The sequence below is a fragment of the Chiloscyllium plagiosum genome, unplaced genomic scaffold (assembly GCF_037043375.1).
Source record: "Chiloscyllium plagiosum isolate Xiang-an unplaced genomic scaffold, Cpla_swu_hap1 HiC_scaffold_8, whole genome shotgun sequence".
NCBI lineage: Eukaryota > Metazoa > Chordata > Chondrichthyes > Orectolobiformes > Hemiscylliidae > Chiloscyllium > Chiloscyllium plagiosum.
In genome coordinates this window covers 91,724,482-91,747,257 of record NW_028270146.1, presented here as the reverse complement: position 1 = coordinate 91,747,257, position 22,776 = coordinate 91,724,482, and the positions used below count along the sequence as shown (strand labels likewise).

The 22,776-nt window shown below is 39.3% G+C and overlaps 1 protein-coding gene across 1 annotated transcript in view; it reads right to left on the bottom strand.

Moving 5' to 3' along the window:
* bub1bb (BUB1 mitotic checkpoint serine/threonine kinase Bb) overlaps positions 1–22,776 on the bottom strand; it is an 84,776-nt gene that overhangs the window by 10,416 nt on the left and 51,584 nt on the right. Inside the window, exons 13-21 of the mRNA XM_043698179.2 lie at positions 22,078–22,215; positions 21,566–21,683; positions 20,037–20,139; positions 18,881–19,152; positions 12,871–13,046; positions 9,042–9,173; positions 6,241–6,341; positions 3,319–3,480; positions 1,318–1,460 (exon numbers count right to left, since the gene is read on the bottom strand). Coding sequence (XP_043554114.2) covers positions 1,318–1,460; positions 3,319–3,480; positions 6,241–6,341; positions 9,042–9,173; positions 12,871–13,046; positions 18,881–19,152; positions 20,037–20,139; positions 21,566–21,683; positions 22,078–22,215 — 1,345 coding nt within the window. The remainder of the gene's footprint in view (positions 1–1,317; positions 1,461–3,318; positions 3,481–6,240; positions 6,342–9,041; positions 9,174–12,870; positions 13,047–18,880; positions 19,153–20,036; positions 20,140–21,565; positions 21,684–22,077; positions 22,216–22,776) is intronic.

Below are 22,776 nucleotides of genomic sequence, written 5' to 3'. Positions count from 1 at the left end.
TGTATACGATCAGTTATCTGAACAAAATACCCCACCCGTCTCGTTCAGATAATAGAGGTTGCTCATTCATGTAATGTACTGAAGCTGATACATTACATCTGCTTCAGCTCAAGACGACAAGTAACTGTAATTCTCTAGTTCAGTTTTCTAGGCAATCAGAATCAACTTGCGAGCTTGAAATTTGGAATGAAGGGCTTATGCCCAAAAACGTCAACTGTCCTACTTCTCAAATGCTGCCTGACCTGCTCTGCTTTTCCAGCGCCTGCTTGATTGGGACCATATCTATCCCTCCACCATCATTGATACTCTGTAGCAGTGTACCATCTTTAAGATGAACTGCAGAAATTAACCAAAGTTACTCAGACGTCACCTTCCAAACCTCTGACTGGTTCCACTTGAAGAAAGAAAACTTAGAAGAAAACCACCACCTGCAAGTTCACTTTCAAATTGCATGTTATTTTGACTTGGAAAAATGTCACAGCTACTTATTGCTGTAGTTTCAAAAATCTGAAACACTCTCTCGTGCTATTTGGGGTCTACCTATAACAGTTGTAGTGTTTCAAGAAATCAGGTCACCATTTTCAAGGGCAACTAGGGACAGGCAAAAAAAAAAAATGCTGGCCCACTCAAGCAATGCCCAGATCTCAAATGAATATTAAAAGAAGCTCTTTTGCCAACCAATTTCCTCTCATACAGCATATTGTTTTCTCTTGAAATTCTTACAAATTTCCTTAATGAGTGCAAGACAAAACACATTTACAAAATGGGTTTATTCCAGCAATGCTCAATATTAAATTAATGGGACACAGCAGCAAGGTCAAATACAATGGCTAAAGTTGTGAACATGCCATGGATGACCGAAGCATTAGTGTATTGACACTGGAAATTGCAAATGAAGCTCAACAGTACTGAATTGACCACTCCATTATAATCCTCTGGAGATATATTGCACAACAACTATACTTAAAGTTCAAAAGCAATTCTCTGTGGTATTCAGTCCTTCGATCAACAATGGCAGCTTACTCTTTGCTATTACCAAAGTCTCATTCCTTTCTTCCATTATGGAAAAATGTAGAGATATTAGAGTAGATGATGGTGGTGGTTTCCTTCATCGTTCGAAGCCTCAATCTATGCTGACTCTTACTAGGCATATTTCAGCATTAGGCAGGTATAATGCTTTGCACAGACTGAGGCAAAATTCCAATTCTAAACTCCTGAAAATTGAACACTAGCTCCAACCTATTGCTCAAATTATCCCAAGGTCATGCAAGTAAGGCAATTTACTGCTGGAAGCTTTGTAAATCATTTTAAACTAACCTGTCATCCATGACGAGTGTTTCTGGTGCTATGCCCCCATGAACAATTTCAGCTGTGTGCATCAGTTCCACTAAAGCCAGTAAGTCAAGTGTCAGAAACACCACCAGTGCTTCTGGCACAGTTTCCCACATCTGAGACAGACCCTATAAAAAGGAAAACAAAAGGTGAACAGCTACTGGAATGCAAAGATAATTTAGCCTTGACTGGTATGGATTAGGCTTTATTATCATGAGTTAAGGACTCAAAAATCCCCAGAATAATTTGTACAAAAAGGATCAAGAAATACTAGCAACCTTACTATTTTTTTTAGATTAGATTAGATTACAGTGTGGAAACAGGCCCTTCGGCCCAACAAGTCCACACCGACCCGCCGAAGCGAAACCCACCCATACCCCTACATTTACCCCTTACCTAACACTACGGGCAATTTAGCATGGCCAATTCACCTAACCTGCACATCTTTGGACTGTGGGAGGAAACCGGAGCACCCGGAGGAAACCCACGCAGACACGGGGAGAACGTGCAAACTCCACACAGTCAGTCGCCTGAGTCGGGAATTGAACCCGGGTCTCTGGCGCTGCAAGGCAGCAGTTCACTATTCACTTATGTGACATTCCAAAATGTTAACCAGTAACAAACTATAATGTCGTCACCTCTAACATGCAACCATTGTACTAAAACAAATTGCACTCTATTGTGTCCTATAGATAAACAACCAGGGATCACTGGAATTTTCTATTAAGTCTTCATTCTCTCCTTGCCACTTAAAATATATAAAAAGGTTAAGTCAGCATATGGCTCTGATGTTCTGGCTGCCCGCTGGTTCCTTACCTAAATAGCCAACCTTCAGACAATAAATTAATAAATATGCTAGTCACGTCAAGGACACAACTGGTGAGATGGATATGTGCTTAAGGATAATGCCTAGACCCACAGGTTCAATTTCCATTCTGACGGAGATGGGCTTGAGATTTGCCTCCTCACCTTGCCCGAGACTGGAAGGCAAACCACCATGGAAATCAATTTCAGGATGAAGCATTAGCAGACAATGGGTCTGCTTTCACACAGGGTATTCATGAAAATGGAAACCACCAAACCTTGGACTGTTCTGATTTATTACACGAAACATTTAGAAGTGAGAGTTACCAGATTGGGACTGGACAGTCAGGGTCATCTTTTCCTGTCCCACCTCGATTAAGCTACAATAATAGCAGATTCACTAGGACAGTGAAAGTTAGACAAGTCTTCCTCATGAATTCATCCCTGATGTTGTACTGATTAAGTCATTGACCACAGTTGTCAGATAATTACTTTTTATGAACAGATAAACAGGATTAGGTCATGCAGCCCCTGGAGCCTGCTCTACCATTCAATGTGATCATGGCTGATCTATGGCCTACTTCATAAGCCTGCTTTGGGCCTTTATCCCTAGAGACCTCTGCTTAAGTTTAAAGCTGACATAGACAAATTTTTATTAACTGAATTCAGATCGACCGCTGCTTAAGGAAGAGAGAGAGTTCCAAACCTCTATTACAGAGTATAAAAGTGCTTTCCAAGAACTCTTGAGTAACCTTAATTCTTAAACTATGCCCCCAAGGCTAGAACCTTCAAACGGTGGAAATAGTTTATATCTTTGTCTACTGTCTTTTCCTTAATATCCTGAATGCTTTGATCAGAACCGTCCTTCAACCTTATAAATTCTAAAGAATAAAAGGACTAATTTGTCCAAACTCTCCTCATAACTGAAACCCTAAAGTCCAGGTGTCATCTTTGTAAATCTGCATTGAACAACATTGTTCAAAAGGAACACAGCCCATTGGCTTTCTCCACTATGAAGAGAGATCTATGAATCAGTTATCATATCCTCTAATTTCTCTAAAAGTAATGATGGCAAGCGAGATAGGAAAATAGCTAAAGAAAGAACAGCCAGTATGAGCTGGAGCAAGTTATTCACCACTACCCCAATGCAACAGGTTTTATATTTCTCAGTGATTATCTCACCTGTAGAGTTTCACAGTTCTTGCCCCGATCCACTGTCACACATCCATTCTCAAACAAGTAGCAGCTGTGATTCTGACTGAAGTAATTATTAAACTTGGAACCAAGCCGCATCCTAAGTTGCTGATTGATGTAGAAGTCCCAAGGCACTGTATGTGAATGCACCTGTTTGAGGGAAAATGATAAGAGGTCAGTGAAGATGTCTGCCTAATATTATAAGTACTTCAAATAAAAGCGACTTGTAAAATTCCAGCAATCATCCAAAACTTTGTCCATATCCTAATGTACACAATGTCCCACTCACCTATTACCTGCCCACTTATAGACTCAGCAATGCTGATTTCAAAACCCTATCTGGGTATTCAAATCCTTCCATAATCTCATACCCAACCAGTTCCTACCAGATAACAGATCTCTGCACTCCTCTAAATCTCTGTTTATGCATGCATGACTTCCTTCACTTCACCAGTCGAGAGCTTATGTTCAGTTGCTTAAAGCCCAAGCTCAAATCCCCCAAGATCATTCTTATAACCAACCTAAAATCAACCAAGCTTTTGGTCACCAGCACATTAAGTCCTTATGTGGCTCAGGAGTACAATCATGAGGGCATTTGTGGTGCCTGATACCCAGGTTCAAGCCCCACTTACTCCAGAGGGTGCAATAACAGGTTGATTAGAAAAGGTCTGGTGGGGGAATATTGGAACAGTAGTAGCAATTTGATTTTTGCCCATCAATTAGAGGCCCAAATATATCCAATATCTCTGAAACCTCTTGGAACACCTTCTCCTTTAAAAGGCCTATATAAATTCAAGTTGCAAAGGGGAATGTTGTTTTTGAACTGAATCAGGATGTGTGTGCTCAAGCTAGACATCTCCAATACTAATACCTTCTTCATTCTAAATACCATCCTCCTCTTTTTCTCTCCTCTCATCCACAAAAATCCCACATAACCTGGCCAACCTCAAATTAGCTGAAATCCACCAATTCCATTGTTAAAATTCTAGGCCTCATGGTGTATACTTTAGAAGCCTTTTCCAGTTGAAGAGCTCTATCTCCTACATTACCATCACTAGTCAGATGTTTTCACAGTCATAAATCTATTGATCTACAAAACATTGTCTGCTAAAGGAAAGGATTATTGTACATTTGCATTTTCAAAGCCTTTGAAAACATTCATGGAAACTATAGTCCACTATTATCTTTATTGCTGTTCAGTCTTGGCAACCCCAAGACAGCCTCTGCAAACTGCTCAAATATCAATTCTAAAGGATAACTGATCCCAAAACATTAATTTTGCTTTCTCTCCACAGATGCCACCAGACCTGCACGGTTTCTCCACCAATTTCAGTTTTGTGAAAATGCCACAGATTTCCCAAAGTTGCCAGAGACAGTCTTGCTATTGTGAAGTCAGCTCAAGCTGACCCTCAGTAAAGTCACGAGAAGGACAACAAAATCCATAACCATTCTTCAAACATCAGGAAAGGTCACACGTACATACACTAAAGCAGGATTCAAGGAACAATGCCTTGAAAGTCTTCACTTTGGCAATCAGAGTGTATTCCTCGGAGTACATCTAAAAAACCTACTCAATGGAATTTTAATTTTATTTCCTACATTGGGGTGTTATTCCAAAGCCAGCCATTTATAGTATATCAAATATCTCACCCTTCTGGCAATTAGTTTGGCTCTTCATGTAGTGTTTATGTCACTAGCAAGGGAAGCATTTACTATCAGTATGCAATTTCATTGGAGTGTGATGTGGTATCTTGTTGAATCAGCAGTGTTTATGGTGTAGGTATTCCCACAGCACTGTCAGAAAGGGAGTTCCAAGATTTTCTGTGTTAGCAAAGGAACATCAATATTTTCAACCAGGATGCTGTGTGTCATGGAGAGATTTGCACAGCATCGCCACATGCAAGCTAACCTCATCCTTCTAGGTGGTTGTGGTCACAGGTGTATTGAAGCAGCTTTGCAAATTGGTCGATTGTAATTTGTAAATCATGTACTGTAGCCACTGTGTGCTGGAGTGAATGCATATTTAAAGTGAGATGGAGGACAACTTGAGCTTTTTCCTGAACTGTATTGAGCTAAGCATTGTTCAATTTGCATGCATCCAGGCAAGTGGAAAGTATTCCACACCTCTGATTTTCTGTTGTGCATAGCCAAGTGCAAACAGGCTAAACAGGGGTGCAGCAGGACCCGGTTTTCAATTTACAGCCAAATATCAGAAAAGCATCGAAATATTTCAGACATTTAATACATATTTGAATGAACATTTTTTTCCCCAGCAACTACAGATGTGATACAACAGGACAGGCATGGAATTTTGACTCATTTTTTACCTTCAACAGAGATCTACAGATAGATTGTAGAGCACCCACATCTTAAGACTGGTTGGTAATGCACCACAGGATTGTTTTGTTTCGTACAAATACAAATTTTAGGTTAACTAGACAACATCCTCAAACTCGGCTGTTAAAGAGAGGGCTTAGCCCCAAGATGCTTGCATACACTTCCATCAAACCAATTATAGTAAAAGGGATAATGCTCCCACTTCAAACACTATGCAAGTCTAATATGACTCCATGATCCATACTTACACAGCAAATAAAAACGCACTGCTGGACCAGTTGCAGGTTTTCATTTTACCAAAATAGGTCTTTAAAGAATTTCCAATATATCAATATTAATGTATTAAATTGTGTATAGACTGAAAAAGATGGGTCACATTCATTCATCTCTAATATCCATTAAGATCCTCTCCAGTAAAAGAGCTTCCAAAATGGCCACACTTTAGTGCTGATCAACAACAAAACTAAACAGCAACAGTTTGGACCAGGTATTTTTGTTACCCAAAACTACAAAACACCTGACACTGCTGGAAAGAAAGGCTGTTGTTTTTTAATATATTGACAAGATACCTACCTTAATAATAGCTCTGGACAAGCTCAATCTTGGATTGGTTCCATAGAATACACGGTACTGCTCATGTACTGCTGCTAGTTTAATATTAAACGTTTGTGAACCTGTAGAAATAAAATGCATTTACCTGGCTATAGTACCATTCACAATCTCAAGAGCCATTTTTTTTTTAAATGACTAATGAAGTATTCTTAATATTGGCAACATGGCTACTAATTCACATACAAGTTTGAACAAACAACACACACGTACATGATCAGAGAACTTGTTTTGAGGTGCTGGTTGATGGATCAAGATTAGCCAGGGCCCCAGGGAAGACTCTTCTCCAAAACAATGAAAAGTAATCAGTTATGTCAACATATTGGCAGATGAAGCCTGAATTTTAACAAGTTATCTAAAAACAGATGCTTCAGACAGTGCAACATTTAACAGAGGCTGACACTCCAGCACTACCTTCGAGTGGTACTTGAACCCCCACTAGCTTTTGGCTCAGGTGAGTATCATCATTTGAGTTACAACAAACAGGAAAAGTGAAACAGATAGCAACTGAGGTACATTGATTTAGGATTACTACATCAAATACCTTTATTAAAAAAACATTTTGGCAGCTGGCCAAAAAGCCCATTAAAAACAAAATATGTTGCCGCAGCATTCGATACTAGAGATTTGGGTTAGCCTTTGCTCTTATTCCTCAATATTTCTATACTATCATTTGACAGAATTTAAATATCACTTTTGACAAATTACAGCAAAAGAAAAGGGGAAACACATTCAAAATGGGACAGTTATATTAAATGTGACCTACAAAATTCTCCTTAAAAACCTAAAAGAATCGTTAGATAGATGACCAATACTTAAAAAAACGAGCTTCAGCCAAAAACAATTTAAACAGCAAATTTTAGAGCTTGAAGATAGTACAACTTTGTTCCATTTTCATACAATCAATAACTGCATTAATTACACCAAGAGGCTGGAACCAAGATACATTCTGATTTCCCTGATTAAAAGGGCAACGCTTTCAAGTTGTATGAAGTACTACCATGAAATGAACTAGTACAAGGAATCTGGTTTGTAAACCTGTCAATGCAGAAGTAGCAAGAATTAAAATACTTAAGAATTTACCAATAAGTACACAAATCATTTTAAAGAGTAAAATGCTTTGAACTAGGCTAGTCCAGCCAGTAGCATACAGACCTCAATGTACCTTACCAAGGAGTCCAATGTGGCCTACTGAGCTGCTGTTCAAATGCAGTTAAATGAAACTGGAAAAATTGGCAAGGATACTCGGGGCCACTTTTTTTCTGCATTTGCTACTGATGGGCTTACTGGAGTTGGTGGTGATAGTGTTCAGTGGAACCAGGAGAAAAGAGAAATGAGACGCAGCCAGTGGGCAGAAGGACAGGATTTGGCTAACCTGAGGGGATCATCAAGGGAAGTTATGACTTGCATTTATACAAACAGCACAGACCAGGGCAAATGAAGCATTAGAAGAAGAGGTGCATTGCTATCTTCTTAACCGGTCCAACCCCTTCCCAGTGTGTGTGAGGGAGCAGGACCAGACATAGGGAGGTTGGGTGAGAACTCATTCTGCATTGCCCCCATCTGCTCATTAAGACACTCCAAAGGTTTGGGGCAGGGTACATTTTAATATTTAGATGGGGGACCTAAAGGTGACAGATTTTGCTTGATTACATTCATGCTTCATTCCATTAAAAAATGTTAGATAAAAGACAAACTGTTGTTTATTTCAAAGAAAATCCTTGTCCAGATCTCTGTAACAAAATTGCACAAGCTACTGTTGCTGGCTGCAAAGGTTTCCATCATAGTTGTGTGCAGACCAAAATATTGAAATCCTTTTAAGATGACCTAGTAGTTTTCAATACCATGTAAGCTCCAGGCTGGGGGACACAAGAAAACCTACCACTTGCAGTAAGTCCAACAATTCAAGTCTTGTGCTGAACTGCTGGGAACTTACACATTGATATTCACTGACAAGGACATTGCAGTTTCTTTGATGTACTCTAACAAAGCTCCCATGTAGCATGACAACAACTTGGATATTTGTTAACCTAAAAATGCATTGCTGGAAAAGCGCAGCAGGTCAGGCCGCATCAAAGGAGCAGGACAATTGACATTTCGGGCATAAACCCTTCTTCCTTTTTTTTAAAGCTCTGATCTCCAGCATTTGCAGTCCTCACTTTCTCCTATTTATTAACCTACTCTACTTCGTTTTTCAGATCTACACTTCCATGGATCCTCACTAGCTGATGTGTCACACCTTTAGTTGCAAATGAGTATAGAAACCTTCATCGTCATGACTACAGTTCTGGAGAGCAAAGTTAACAATTTAGCCCAAGGTTATATCAGTTAAAAGTTTCTCTAGAGTGGTACCTGGAAAAATTCAGCTCACATTCACTCATCCTGAAAAGAAGAATTTTTAAAAATTTCAGGAGCACAAATGAGAACATCTACTCCAAGTAACAAGTGGTTAACCATTACAAATCAGACTAAGACGAAATCTGTAATTAAAAGCCAATAAAATATAAACACAACTAGCTATTTATAATGACGTGAATACAGTATTGAAGATTCAGTGCATGGAATTCCCAATTTTCTCTGCAGACATCCAACATAAAATTGTTTGACGAAAGCCAACACTTACCCAACATCAGCTGTTAAACCACTTTGGGTCAGACAGGCCCCATTACAATTTTGAACTCATTAAATTTATGCTTCTTTTCCAAGCCACTTGTATCAAAGTACCACCTGGTGATTTGAACGCAGCAACATATACGGTTTCTTACCTAGAGTTAGCTCAAGTCCATCTTCAAATGTAGGTACTGGGCCATTCTGAACATGGAACTCTGGGAATGAACTCAACGGCATGAGTAGGGACGAAAGCAATTGTTTCCTGATTTCTAGATCCCATGGATTATCTGGAATTTATTAAAACGGATCTTTCAGGAACAAGGAACAAGGAACACAAGCATATTTGGATCTGATTAATAGTGCAACAATTCAGAGCCAAGGGTACACTAATGTTTAATGAATATTTAAATAATAATTTTGGAGACAACAGGATAGACAAATTACATCAACTTGGAGACCAACATTTACAACTCAAACAGAAAATGCAACTGTACCAGCGTCAAAACAATATAGGCAGCCATGTCCTAATGAAGACTGGAGGCTCTAGTTATTGTAATGAAGAGGAACTTATACCATCAAAACAGTGGTTCAAGCTTAAAGCCTAGAAAGTACTAGATGTGTATTAAAGCAACACAACATTTTTGAGTTTAAGATTACTAGATACAACTGCAAGTCGATCTCATCTGCCAGATAAGACAAATTTGAGCTTATTCATTTGATACTTAAATCAAAATCAGAGAAATTAACTGTTTCTGGAATACATTATGTGCCAAATTGTTCTGAAGATGTGGGTGTACTGTACCTTTAAGAGAGTTAAAAGCTAAGACAAAATGTAACATTTGGTTCAGAACAGATAGCACAGGGTGAGTTGCTAGGAGACAAAAAAACAAATTTGAATTTGGCCTGAAAATACCAAATTTGAATTGAGTTTATTGACAATCTTAAAAGCCAATGACACAATCTTATGTTTTGAGAGTGTAAGACTAGGGGGGGAAGAAAAGGAACAATTGGGAGGAGAACTGCCGAACCAATGACGTCAGCACACTGCCCAGAAAAATAGCTCTTAAAAAGGTACCTTTATTGATCAGTGACCTGCGAAACAGAATCCCCAAGAAAAAGGAAGACAGGAATACAGAGAAAACTGAAAGCTGCCTGGTTTTGAATAAGTAGTTTTGTAAATCTTAATCAGGGGTTTTATCACACTAGTATTATAGAAGGGAAAGTAAAAGATCGGTTAAGAGGAAGGGGTTATAAATGGTTGTTGGTTAATTATTCTCTGTTATACGGTAAGAAATAAAGTTGTTAACTTTTACTTTAAATAGTTCTTAGCCTCTCGAATTTTCACAGATTACTGCATGGGATAAAGTTTCTGTGTTGAGGATTTTAAATTAAGGAGGAGAGTTTACCCTGTGTCATAACAGTTTGAGGACTCCAGTCTGGGATTTGAACTGGTTTAGACAGATTTGAATAGATTCAGGGTACGAAAATTCTCAGATTTAAAACACTTGCAGGTTAGTGTCCTAGATCTTTAAATAAAACTAGATGAGGCAAATTGTTTAGTTTCGGTGACCTGTGGTTGATTAAATTAGAAATGAGAGAAATGGCTCTTAAAATTGCTAAAGATGTTCTGCGATTGGAGGAAGATTCTCAAATTTGCCAAGAAAGTTTAGAAGGAATGAAAAAGGCCATACTTTTAGAATTAGTAAGTAAGTTAGATTTGGGTTTAAGGACAAAAGTAAAGCTAAAATTGTAAGGGAGTTACTCAAACCCAGGTGTGTCAGAGAAACAGACAAGTGCAGTACAGGTAGTAAAACAAACTGCAATTGAGGAAAATGGAGTACGAAGATAGAGAGGGAGGGAGAGAGAGGAAAAAAAAAGAGAGAAGGTTCTTAGCTGAGAAGAGAGAAGAAAAGGGGAGACAAAGAATTTAAACTCGAGAAGTTGTAAATTAGTCAGCACTAAAGTAACAGGATAGATAGATATATATCAAAACTCTGCCACATTTTGGTGAGAAAGATGTTGAAGCTTTCGTTATTTCATTTGAAAAATTGACTAGGCAGATGGAATGGTCTGAAGATTTATAGGTAATGCTAATTCAGACTAAACTGGCAGGCAGAGCTAGGGGAGGTATTTGCTGCGCTGTCAGATGAAGTATCAAGAGATTATGAAGAGGTTAAACACGCTATGACAAATGCTTATGAATTAGTACCAGAAACATATAGACTGCGGTTCAGAAACAGAGGAGGAGCCAGGTCAGACTTATGTTGAGTTGAGTTCGAAAGAATTAAACAGTCATTTTGATCGATGGGTGATCAATAGATATGACTTTTGAGGCTCTAAGAGATTATTCTGCTGGAGGAGTTTAAAAAGAGATGGTAAGAACTCATGTGGAGGAACAGAAAGTTCAGGAAGTGAGAAGAGCATCAGAATTAGCAGATGAGTACATATTGGTGCATAAGACGAGCTTCCGGCCAGAATTTCATCCTGTGAGGGTTCGTAGTTGGGAGAAGGGGAGATCCTACACTAGACAGAAGTGGGTACTGCAGATGCTGGAAATCAAAGTCTAGATTAGAGTGGTGCTGGAAAAGCACAGCAGGTAAGGCAGCATCCGAGGAGCAGGAAAATCAATCTTTCGGGGCTTTTCCACAACACCCCATGTTGTGGAAAAGCCCAAGGTAGACCAAGAAACTGAGGAGTTAAGCAGGAGAGTTTACCCCATACCATAACAAAATGATCTGACTTCAGTGGAAAGAATGATACTAACAAAACTTTGGCCAAGCCCACAAATGTCTGTCTCAGCTTTGATTATTAAATACAATTAAAATAAACATTGCTGCATATTTAAAGCAACTAGAACTACAGGTCAACCATATCTCTTACAGTTGCCTCATTTGGCACAGAGCCCTCCAAAAGGATTCCAAGCTGGCTGCTGAAGAAAGCCGAAGAACATAGCTACAAACTACAGAATCATCTGCCAGGTTGAATTTATATTGCAAGGGTGGGTAGGTGTGTTGCAGTCAATGCTCACAGGACTCTGTTGAGAAAGGAGCCTCAAAATATTTCAGGATCCATGGGATTTTAGTAAGATTAAAACAGAAATATGGAAAAGTGTTATGTCTGACCTCTATTTGGAGGCCAGGGACATACTGGTCCCAACCTGCCTTGTTCAGCAAGACCCACTTTGGGAGAGCACATACATCAAATTGAATCAACAAGCACTGTGGGCCACTGTTCACTTCTAAAAATATATCATTGGTTTATAGATGTGAATTACAAACTACATAGAATAATGAAGTTTGCAAAGCAATACAATGGGGGAAATAAAGGATTTCAATAAATGACACTGATTTTCTAAAAGCAGACTTGCATTTTAATTATAAATATAGCTGTAAAACTTATTCCTATTGAGTTGAATGACTTGACTGAAATCAATTTCAAAGCAGCGATAGGTTCTCAAAGCATAATTGTCGCAGATAATGTAAACACTCAGCCTTGACCAGAGCTAAGAGATCAGCGAGCTTGAGGTGCATAACCTCCACAAAATAAAGCAAAGAATAATAAATCTTACCTTCTAATCAGACATCAAGAAAAAAAATTCAATAAATGATCCATTCCTGGGCAAAATGCTTTTCATTACATCATTTATTTTGTTTTGTAAACAAATATTTGGAAGTCTTAGAAACAGTCACTCAACATCCAATACAAAAAATAATATGGAAAATTTCCAAAACTATAATTATATAGTTAATTGTAGCACCTCATACTATGTCTCTTTAAATAATCAGATCGTATTTGTAGTACCTGCTTGGATTCAACACTAATCATCACCAGCTATCCTCCAAATCAGAATCCACCCTTAGCTATTAACACAAAAAGTCAATCTAGTTTAGTCACACTGTCAAGAATAGTAACTGAACAATTGTCTTGCTGACTTGGTTTGTTATACCTAACTATGAAAGACTAAATACAGACAGCAAGTCATACCTGAGGTGAAGTTCATACTGTTGGTCTCACAAGAGTTCAAGTGGCCCAGTTCAAGTTTCTCCAAGACATTCAAGTCACTCATAGTTCCAAGTCCTCCCACGGAAGAAGAGGAAACCGCAGAAGAGGAGGTGGTAGCAGCAGAGGACAGGCCATCTTCACTTGCTTCCTGAATTGGACTGTGGTACAAACTAATACTCAAATATTGTCCCATCATTTACAACAGAGAAGACTAAAATCACCTAGCACATGTAAATTTCAACTGTCAAGTTTCAAATAAGAATCATATCAAACACGTGAAGGAACATTACCATTGTGGGATTAATTACAGAACATTCATGAAAATTCACAAACACAGGATTAAATTGATTCCAATCCATACTGATCCCCTGTCTCACTCTGTCTTTTGGCAGTGGTAAGGAAATTATTGGAGAAGATTCTTAGGGAAAAGATTTAGTCACATCTGGAAAAATTTGGACTTATTAGCAACAGCCAGAATGGCTTTATCCAGGGAAAGCTGCATCTCACAAACTTGATTGAGTTTTTTTGAGGAAGTGACAAAGATGGTTAAGGAAGGCAGGGCACTGGATGTAAAAGACATTGCTAAAGATCACAAAAGGCCCTCATGGCAGGCCAATACAAACGATGAAGTCACACGAGTTCCAGAGTGAACTGGTAAGATGGATACAAAACTGATTTAGTCATAGAAGGCAGTAGTGGTGCTTTTCTGACTGGAGATCTGTAACTAGTGGTGTCCCACATGGATCAGTGCAGAAACCTCTTGTTTGTAGCATATTTAACTATGTTTGTGGCCAACACAAAGATTGGGGGAGCTGCGGAAAGTGAGAATAACCAAACAATATAACAGGATACAGGTAGATTAGAGGCTTGGGTGGAGAAATAGCAGATGAATTTAATCCAGACAAATGCAAGGTCGCATATTTTGGAAGATCTGGTCACCATACTGCCAGAGTGATGAGGAAGCTTTGGAAGGGGTACAGGAACAGGATGTGACCTTTTTGGAGGATAGTATCTATTAGGAGAGATTGCGCAAACTTGGTTTGTTTTCACTTGAATTTCAAAGGATGAGGGGCAACCTGACATGGGTTTACAAAATTATGAAAGGCATCAATAGAATGGACAGTCGAAGTTTGTTTCCCAGGATAGAAAAAAGTTAATTCTAGGAGCCGTAGGTTTAAGGACTTTTTAAAAAAAGGTAAGTTTAATGGTAACAAGTATTTTTTAAACAGTGGGTGGTAAGTGTCTGGGTTGCGTTGCCAGAAGTGTGGTGAATGAGGTGGTTACAACAGCAACATTTAAGATGCAGATATCTGAATAGGCAGGGAATAGAGAGTGACCGAACGCGAAGAGGCAAACTTTTTTAAAAAGTTTTGAAAGGTGTCATGTGTTGGCACAGTCTTAGTGGGTCAAAGGGCCTGTTCCTGTGCTACTGTTCTTTGAGTGTATGGCAAACCATGCTCATTCTTTTCCTACCCTCATCACCCCATTTCTGAAACCAACCCCAAGACCTGCTGTCTCTCCACTCTCTAGAGAGATATACACGAGCTTCACAAGATGATCCATTAAGCCTTCATTGCCGGTCTACAAGAGGCTAGAGCAAAGAACACAGGCCATTCCTGACCTCATTACATGGTCAACAGAACTGAACTTCTTGGGGGAGGTGACAGTGATTGTCTTTAACTTCAAGGCAGAAGAGAATTTGAGCTATAGGAAGAGGTTGAAAAGGCTGGGACTGTTTTCCCTGGAGCATTAGAGACTGAGAGGCGACCTTGGAGGTTTATAAAATGAGGAGCATGGATAGGTTAAATAAGATTCTCCCTTATTGAAGATGGTCATTACCTGCAACTTACCACACCAATCCTAGGTATTGTCTAGGCATTGCTACATTTGGATATGGACTGCTTTAGTATTTGAGTCTGAAATGGTTCACTGGGATAGGGGAAGTCCACACAATAGGGCAGAGGTTTTGGGTGAGAGGGGACAGATTTAAAAGGAACCCAAGGAGCAAACTTTTCAGGAAGGTGGTGCATGTGTGGAATGTGGAGAAAGTGAGGTCTGCAGATCAGAGCTGAAAATGTGTTGCTGGAACAGTGCAGCAGGTCACGCAGCATCCAGGGAACAGGAGAATCGACGTTTCGGGCATAAGCCTGAAGAAGGACTTATGCCCGAAACATCAATTCTCCTGTTCCCTGGATGCTGCGCTGTTCCAGCAACACATTTTCAGCATGTGTGGAATGAGCTGCCAAGAGGAAGTGGTGGAGGCTGGTACAATTACAACATTTAAAAAGCATCTGGATGGGAATATAAATAGGAAGGGTTTAGAGAGATATGGGCTAAGTACTGGCAAATGGGAACATATTAATTTAGGATATCCGGTCAGCATGGATGAGGTTGACCAAATGGTCTGTTTCCGTGCTGTATATATCTACGACCCTAATTTATCCTAACATGACATCCAGGAGCCATACCAAACCTGGAGTCAAAGGGAGTCAAGAAGAAACCTCCCTACTGCCGAAGTCATACCTAGAATAAAGAATGATGATCTCAATCTCAGAACATCACTGCAAAAGTAGTTTCCTAGGATAATGAGCTACACCCAAACATCGTGAGTTATCTTATCAATAATGTTCCTTTCACCACAAGGTCAGAAGTGGGGACATTCACTAAAATCTGCACAATGTTCAGAACCATTTGAGACTCAAATACTGAAAGAGTCCATATCCAAATGTAGCAAGGGGTAAATAACATCTGGGGTTGGTGTGGTAAGTTGCAGATGATGACCATCTTCAATGAAAAAAAATCAAAAAAACCACCCCTGACATTCAATGACACTGCTTAGTTCTCCACTGTCATCTTGGAGTGCCATCTTGCCATTCAAAAGCTGAACTGGACCAGCCATATAAATATCGTGGCTATAACAGATCAGAAACCAGCAGGGTGGACTATGTGGCAAGTAACTCATCACCTATCAAAATGCCTAACTTCTGTCTGGAATTGACAGGAATGTGATGGCAGCCTCTTCATTTGCCTGAAATTGTACTACTCCAGATTTCAAGGAACTCAACACAATCTGGGATAAAGATCAACCTGCTTGATTGGCATACATCTGCCATCTTCAACATTCACTCCCTTCACCAGTGGCAGTGTGCACCATCTATAAAGTGCACTGCAACAACTTGCTCAGGTTCTTTTTCACAGTTCCTTCTATAACCACAATCCCTCCCACCTAAAGAACCAGGGCAGCGGATACAGGAGAACACCATCACCACAACCTGGAAGTTTCATCAAGTCACACACTATTGTGACTTGGAATTATATCACCACCCCATCACAGCTTCTAGGTCAAAATCCACAAAGTTTTCCCAACAGCAGTTTGGCTGCCCACATATCCAAGGACTGCAGCAGATCAGTAAAACAGCACACCATCACCTTTTCCAGGGTAATTAAGAATAGACATTCAGTTCTGGTCTAGCCAACAAAGCCCACAACTCAAGCATGTTTATTTCCTATCCAACAGTTCTGATGGCCCAAATCAATATTAGTGTTTGTCCTCAACAAAAGCAATAGTCCTAATTACACACACCTACAAATTTCTATAATTCATTTATTCTCCATGTCTTCAATCACCTACTCCTAGGTTTGAGATGATCTGTTTAATTCACATACCTTTCTTATATAAATCATCTTTCCCCATTCTTTTGCAGCTCCAAAAAGAATGTGAAACATCAAGATAGTCAGTTATTTAAAAATATATCAACCAGATATGAAGTACTGGCAATTTATAAATTCAGCAAATAAGCTCTTTAAAAATATGATAATTCCTGTAAGAAGGGGGTTAAAGAGAAGCTCCATCTCCAACTGTGTATTGTCAGTTGATGTGAACTTCCTTTAACAGTGATTCTCTGGCTCATCCCAAATTTCAGCCCATTAGTTTCCAAGCAGCTGCCTTGTACTATAAGCAATTCTCATGAACAAGCAGCACAGAAAACTTGAAAGGGATTTTCAGTTGCTAGTAAAATTAGTTCTTGAATGAGGATGGTGAAAATAAAGCTTCTTTTATATAGTGAGGGACTAGCTTGGAGAATTTGAATGAAAGGGAGAGGCTGGGATAGTTTTTCCTGGAGCGGAGGCTGAGGGGTGACCTTATAGAGGTATATAAAATCATGAGGGGCATGGACAAGATAAATAGATAAGGTCTTTTCCCTGGTGGGGAAAGAGTCCAGAACTAGAGGACATAGGTGTAGGGCAAGAGGGGGAAAAAGATATAAAAGGGTCCTAAAGGGCAACTTTTTCCACATGGAGGAGATGTGTGTATGAAATGAGCTGCCAGAGGAAGTGGTGGAGGCTGGTACAATTGTAACATTTAAAAGGCACCTTGATGGGTATATGAACAGGAATATTCAGAGGGATATGGGCCAAGTGCTGGCAAATGGGACTAGATTAGGACAGGATGGACGAGTTGGACTGAAGGGTCGGTTTCCATGCTGTACACCTCTATGACTACAGTCAGAGATGTACAGCATGGAAACAGACCCTTTGAGCAAACTCATCCATAATGACCAGATATCCTAAATTAATCTAGTCCCAGCACATGGCCCATATCCCTCTAAATACTTCCTATGACCTCCGAACTCCTATACTCAATGCTCTGTTCAATAAAGGAAAGTATACAAAATGCCTTCTTTACTATCCTATCTACCTGTGACTCTACTTTCAAGGCACTATGAACCTGCATCCCAAGGTTTCTTTATTCAGCAACATTCCCCAGGCCTTCCCATTAAGTGTATAAGCCCTGCTCCGATTTATTTTTCAAAAATGCAGTACCTCACATTTATCAGAATTAAACTCACCTGCCAATCCTCAGCTCATTGGCCCATCTAATCAAGATCTCATTATACTGAAGAAACCTCCTTCGCTGTTCACTACACCTCCAATTTTGGTGTCATCTGCAAACTTACTAACTGTACCTCCTATGTCCACATCCAAATCATTTATATAAATGCCAAAAAGCTGTGGACCCAGCACCAATCGTTATGGCATACCACTGGTCACAGGCCTCCAGTCTGAAAAGCAACCCTCCACCACCACCCTGTCTTCTACCTTCAAGCCTGTTCTGTACCCAAATGGCTAGTTCTCCGTGTTCCACGAGATCAAACCTTGCTAATCAGTCTACCATGAGGACTTGTTGAATGTCTTACTGAAGTCCATATAGATCACGTCCACCATTCTGCCCTCAATGCTCTTCATTACTTCATTAAAAAAATCAAGTTTGAGAGACAGGATTTCCTGCGCACAAAGCCATGCTGACTATCCCTAATCAGTCCTTACCTTTCCAAATACATGTAAATCCTGCCCCTCAGGATTCCCTCAAACAACTTGCCCATCACAGATGTCAGGCTCACTGGTCTAAAGTTCCCTGGCTTTTTCTAACACCTTTCTTAAATAGTGGCACCATGTTAGCCAACCTCCAGTCTTCCAGCACCTCACCAGTGACTATGATACAAATATCTCAGCCAGGGCCCAGCAATCACTTCCTCACTTCCCACAGAGATCTAGGGTACACCTGATCAGGGCCCGGAGATTTATCCAATTTTATGAATTTCCTAAAATGCATAAAATACAGATCCTCTGTAATCTATTTCCCCACATTCTACATCTTCCATGTCCTTCTCCACAGTAAACACTGATGCAAAATACTAGTTTAGTATTTACCCCATCTCCTGTGGTTCCACACATAGGCTGCATTGGTGATCTTTGAGAGAGTCCCTATTCTCTCCCAACTACCCCTTTGTCCTTAGTATATATATAAAATCCTTTTGGATTCTCCTTAACCCTATTTGCCAAAGCTATGTCACCTTTTTTGCCCTCCTGATTTCCCTCAGGTACTTTTGAATAACAAGGCTAAATATTCCACAGATCTTGTTTGGATTAGAATTTCAATGTAGTCTCACAAAAGGGTAGCAAAAAATCAATTATCACAAAAATTTCTTACCTCAGTTTCTTCGTATGCAGAGGTTGGTCAAACAAGGACTCCTTGATGGGAGATAAAGAACTCAGAGCATTTTTACTACCATCTATACAGTTTTTCTTGATTGAGTTCTCCTGGTCATCAGTTAGTGTATTTCTGTGGAAAGGGGTTGAGACCAAATGTGCCCCTCTGCTAAAGTCACAGGTGTTTTCGGGATAAGGGCCAAGGGTCTTGTTTGGGTAATCACTACTCACAAAGTGATCTTCATTCAGGGGCTCAATCCCATCTAAATCATCCTTAAAAACATAAAATAGGACACAGCCGAGTTTACTATTTAACCACATACACATCCAAGAGAATATTAATTGATGCCACAAAGAAAATGCAGAGAAATTAAAAACTAATACTTAAGTTTGGTACAGTAATAGCTGTAGTCAAACGGAGAAAAACATGCAAACTTCAACAGAAAATACTATTACGTGTTTTAGACCAGTACCAGCTATTACAATTCTTAAAAAGGGAAAGCAAAACAAGGGTGAATCACTCAGTATCAGTTCAATTACTCTCAGAAAATTTTGAAAAAGGCTTCAGTCTCAATTCAACAGGAAAAGAGTATCTGAACAGCTATCTTCAAAACTCCAAAGTTCTGAGTTCATTCATGGGTGATTAAATTTAAGAATATATTGTGGCAGTGAACACAAATAGCATAAAGTGCAAAGTACAAAACAGGACTCAGCCGATCTACCTACAGAAAGCATAGGTATAATAGAATCACCCTGCCTAAAATGAAGGTCATTTGGTGCACAGCATTACCTCTTTGAAAGAGCAGGCTAATGCATCAAAGCCTGCTCGCTCTCATAAATGGTCGTAAGCACATCAATTCCTTATGACAAAAATACACTGAATTTCTTTCTCTAACCTTTTAAACACTGCATGTCTGATCTAAGATATTGCTCTCTCCTGACCTTTGCCAATTGCCTTAAATTGTGATCTCTGGTAATTTAAACTGCTCAAACACCCAATAACTTTCCCTGCTCCAAACAACAGAACAGTTCTAGCTTCTGCAAATAATTCCAGCCCCTTATCCTTCTGATTGCATAAATAGCAAACTCAGTTCTTACACGGTGAATTACAAATTTAGGGATAACTTAAATAGAATTTCTACAGGATTATAACTTACACATGCAGCAGAACAGATCCCTTCAGGCAGAACATGCTGTGATGGTACAAGAATTCCTGAACGTCGCCATTGAGTATTGAGCTTTAAGTAACTTGCTTGTGGCCTTGGTGGGGGAAAAAAAAATCAAACTGACCAACAATCCAAAACAAAGGTTTGTGCAGAAGAAATTCAAAAGCTATAATTTGAATTAATTGCTTCAATCCACATTTCAGCTCAGTAAATGCAAAAGGAAATTCTCTAATGATTAAAATGTTCCCCAAGAAGAAAAGCCCAAGTTTAAATTCCTGATCTATATGGATCAGCTTATCTCAATCACTAAGGCAGTAGCAACGCTATAATTCCTTTGTGTTCTTGGTTAGGGAGGATTAGAAGGTGGAACTATCTAAAGTGTTTGCGTACAATTCCTGCTGAAGACAGGGAGTCTCCAGTGCAATGCAAAGCAAATAACAGTCTGTCTGCAGTCACTGTCAAGGTTCACTATGAATAGTGACCACTTGAGCAAGTTAGAGTTTCCCGTGCCCTCCTTGGAATTACAAGGTAGCACCACATTAGAAAGATAAAGTTAACAAGATGAAATATTATACCTTCAACATTCAGGGTGCCGATTTATATTTCAAACAGTGGAAGTAATTATGGACAGAGGGAACTGAGAAAACTGTTCAATAGGATTGGTGAAATGATTCCTGCGCGAGTCAGATTGAAGCTTCCACTGGTTTCCAAGAGGCACATGTTTGCCGACTTAATTGATTAATCAGATATATTTTATATTCAAAGTCACAGTTTATAGCAACTGAAGGAAAAATAAACTGCTTTTCTTCAAGCTTACAAGTGGCTTTTACAGCAGAGAAAGGCAAAGAAGATCTTTGTTAATGGTAACTGATCACTAATCCACAAACCAATTTGCTACTTGTTACCAGCAGCCAAAGTTCAACCCTTCAGCTCCGGTTCATCTCTAACTACTGGTGCAATCCACAGCTGATGTTACAATGCTCACAATGAGCATTAAGTTGCTTTCATTTAAAATCCAATAATATTTGTAAACCATGGTTTTAAAAGGGTTCTTTTCTCATGTAAGTTTACATTGGTCTTTAAACAAAAGCACCACTTTGCTCAGCATTCCCCTCGGTCCACTACTCCTTGCTTACACCAAACAAGTGGCAAGTGGGGGGGTTCCAACAAACAAAATCATTAGTGCCAAGTAAAGTGATTTTGCAATATGCTTGCCTCTAATGATTTAGAAAATGAGACACCGTTGGATGGGTAATTATTAAGAAGTGTAATTAAGTTGTGACATCTCCGAACACAAATCAAGATTGGGAAAAAATTGACCATTATGGCATTGCTCAAGCAAAAGTTCACTTTCAGCAGCTGTCACTGACTCAATAAAAGGTTAGCAGTGAACATGCTCCGTCACAACCGTGCTGGAAGCGTTTAAAACATAAGCTGTAAATATATCACTCTGGTTTCTTTTAAAAGGCGAAGATGACAGTTCCTGTTACAATTTTGCTATATCATCTAGTCAGACTCACTTATTCTGGATTTCAGCTTCTGCAGTCTCATCAAAAATGCTGAAAGCAGCTGATGCAGGTGGCAAGCCCAAGAATGGGGGCATCAGGGCTGAGACTGAACTTAGATGGCTGTTGTCAGCTAGAAAACAAATAAATTATTTCAGTATGGTACATGCTACTACCAGGTTAATTGGTATATTCTACAATCAACAGCCAAGGCACCAGAGGTTCTTCAACAATATGCTCAGCAAGACATATACAATTATCAGCAATGCAAGATCTGAATTTGATGCAACCAATGTTGAGAATCCCAGGAGTCAAAAGTATTATCATCCTATTCCAAAACAGAATATTCTCCAGTATGGAGTCCATTTATAACCGATGAGGGGTCCAAAAGGTAAAACAAAATCCTCATCCCTTATTACTTCAGCTCAGACATATTTAAAAGGATAATTTAGTCCTTTTACAGTCCAGCACCATTGAAAAATCATATCACTACTAAAATTGGGCAAACCTCAAACCATCTCCCTTACCATATTTCATAAACTGTGCTTCATATTCCAGGTCTTCCTTATTGCAATCACGAGACCCCGAATCCAGATTATCGAATGGATTTTTATCAAGTATTTGGGAGCAAGTATCAAGGTCTGAGGACATGTGATTTATGGTATCTGTAATAGGAAGGTAGGAATGCTATTAAGTTAAGAGGTTTCACATTTGGAAAAAGTAGTGTTTGAACAAAGTAAATTCAATACTCTGTAGCCTTTGAATTACAGCGATTTCCAAATATTGTATACAGCAATTTAAGAGTCGGAGCATTATTTCTACGTGAACTTTGGTGTCACAACCATCATAGAAAGAGTGGCTGTAATAAGAACCCTTGGACTTCTAACCAATAGCAATCTCTTTCTTTCAGAAAAGAAAGCAATTCATTGGCTGTAACTTGTTTTGGGGTGACTTTAGCAAAATGAGCCAGACACTGCCCACACCAAGCTCAGCAAATTTCTAATGAGCAAAAGAAAAATACCACTGTTTTTGAAATTTTTTAAATACAATACAGAATGGTTTATGCCAAGATGGAAGAGCATTAGCAAAGAGGCACTAATGGACAAGAAAAAAATGCAGAACACATAGAAAAGGCATTAAAATAAAGAGATTGAGATATCAAAGAAATAAAGAACAAATTCATAGATACGACAGATCCTAGTCTATTGGTCACCTCCTGTAAACAA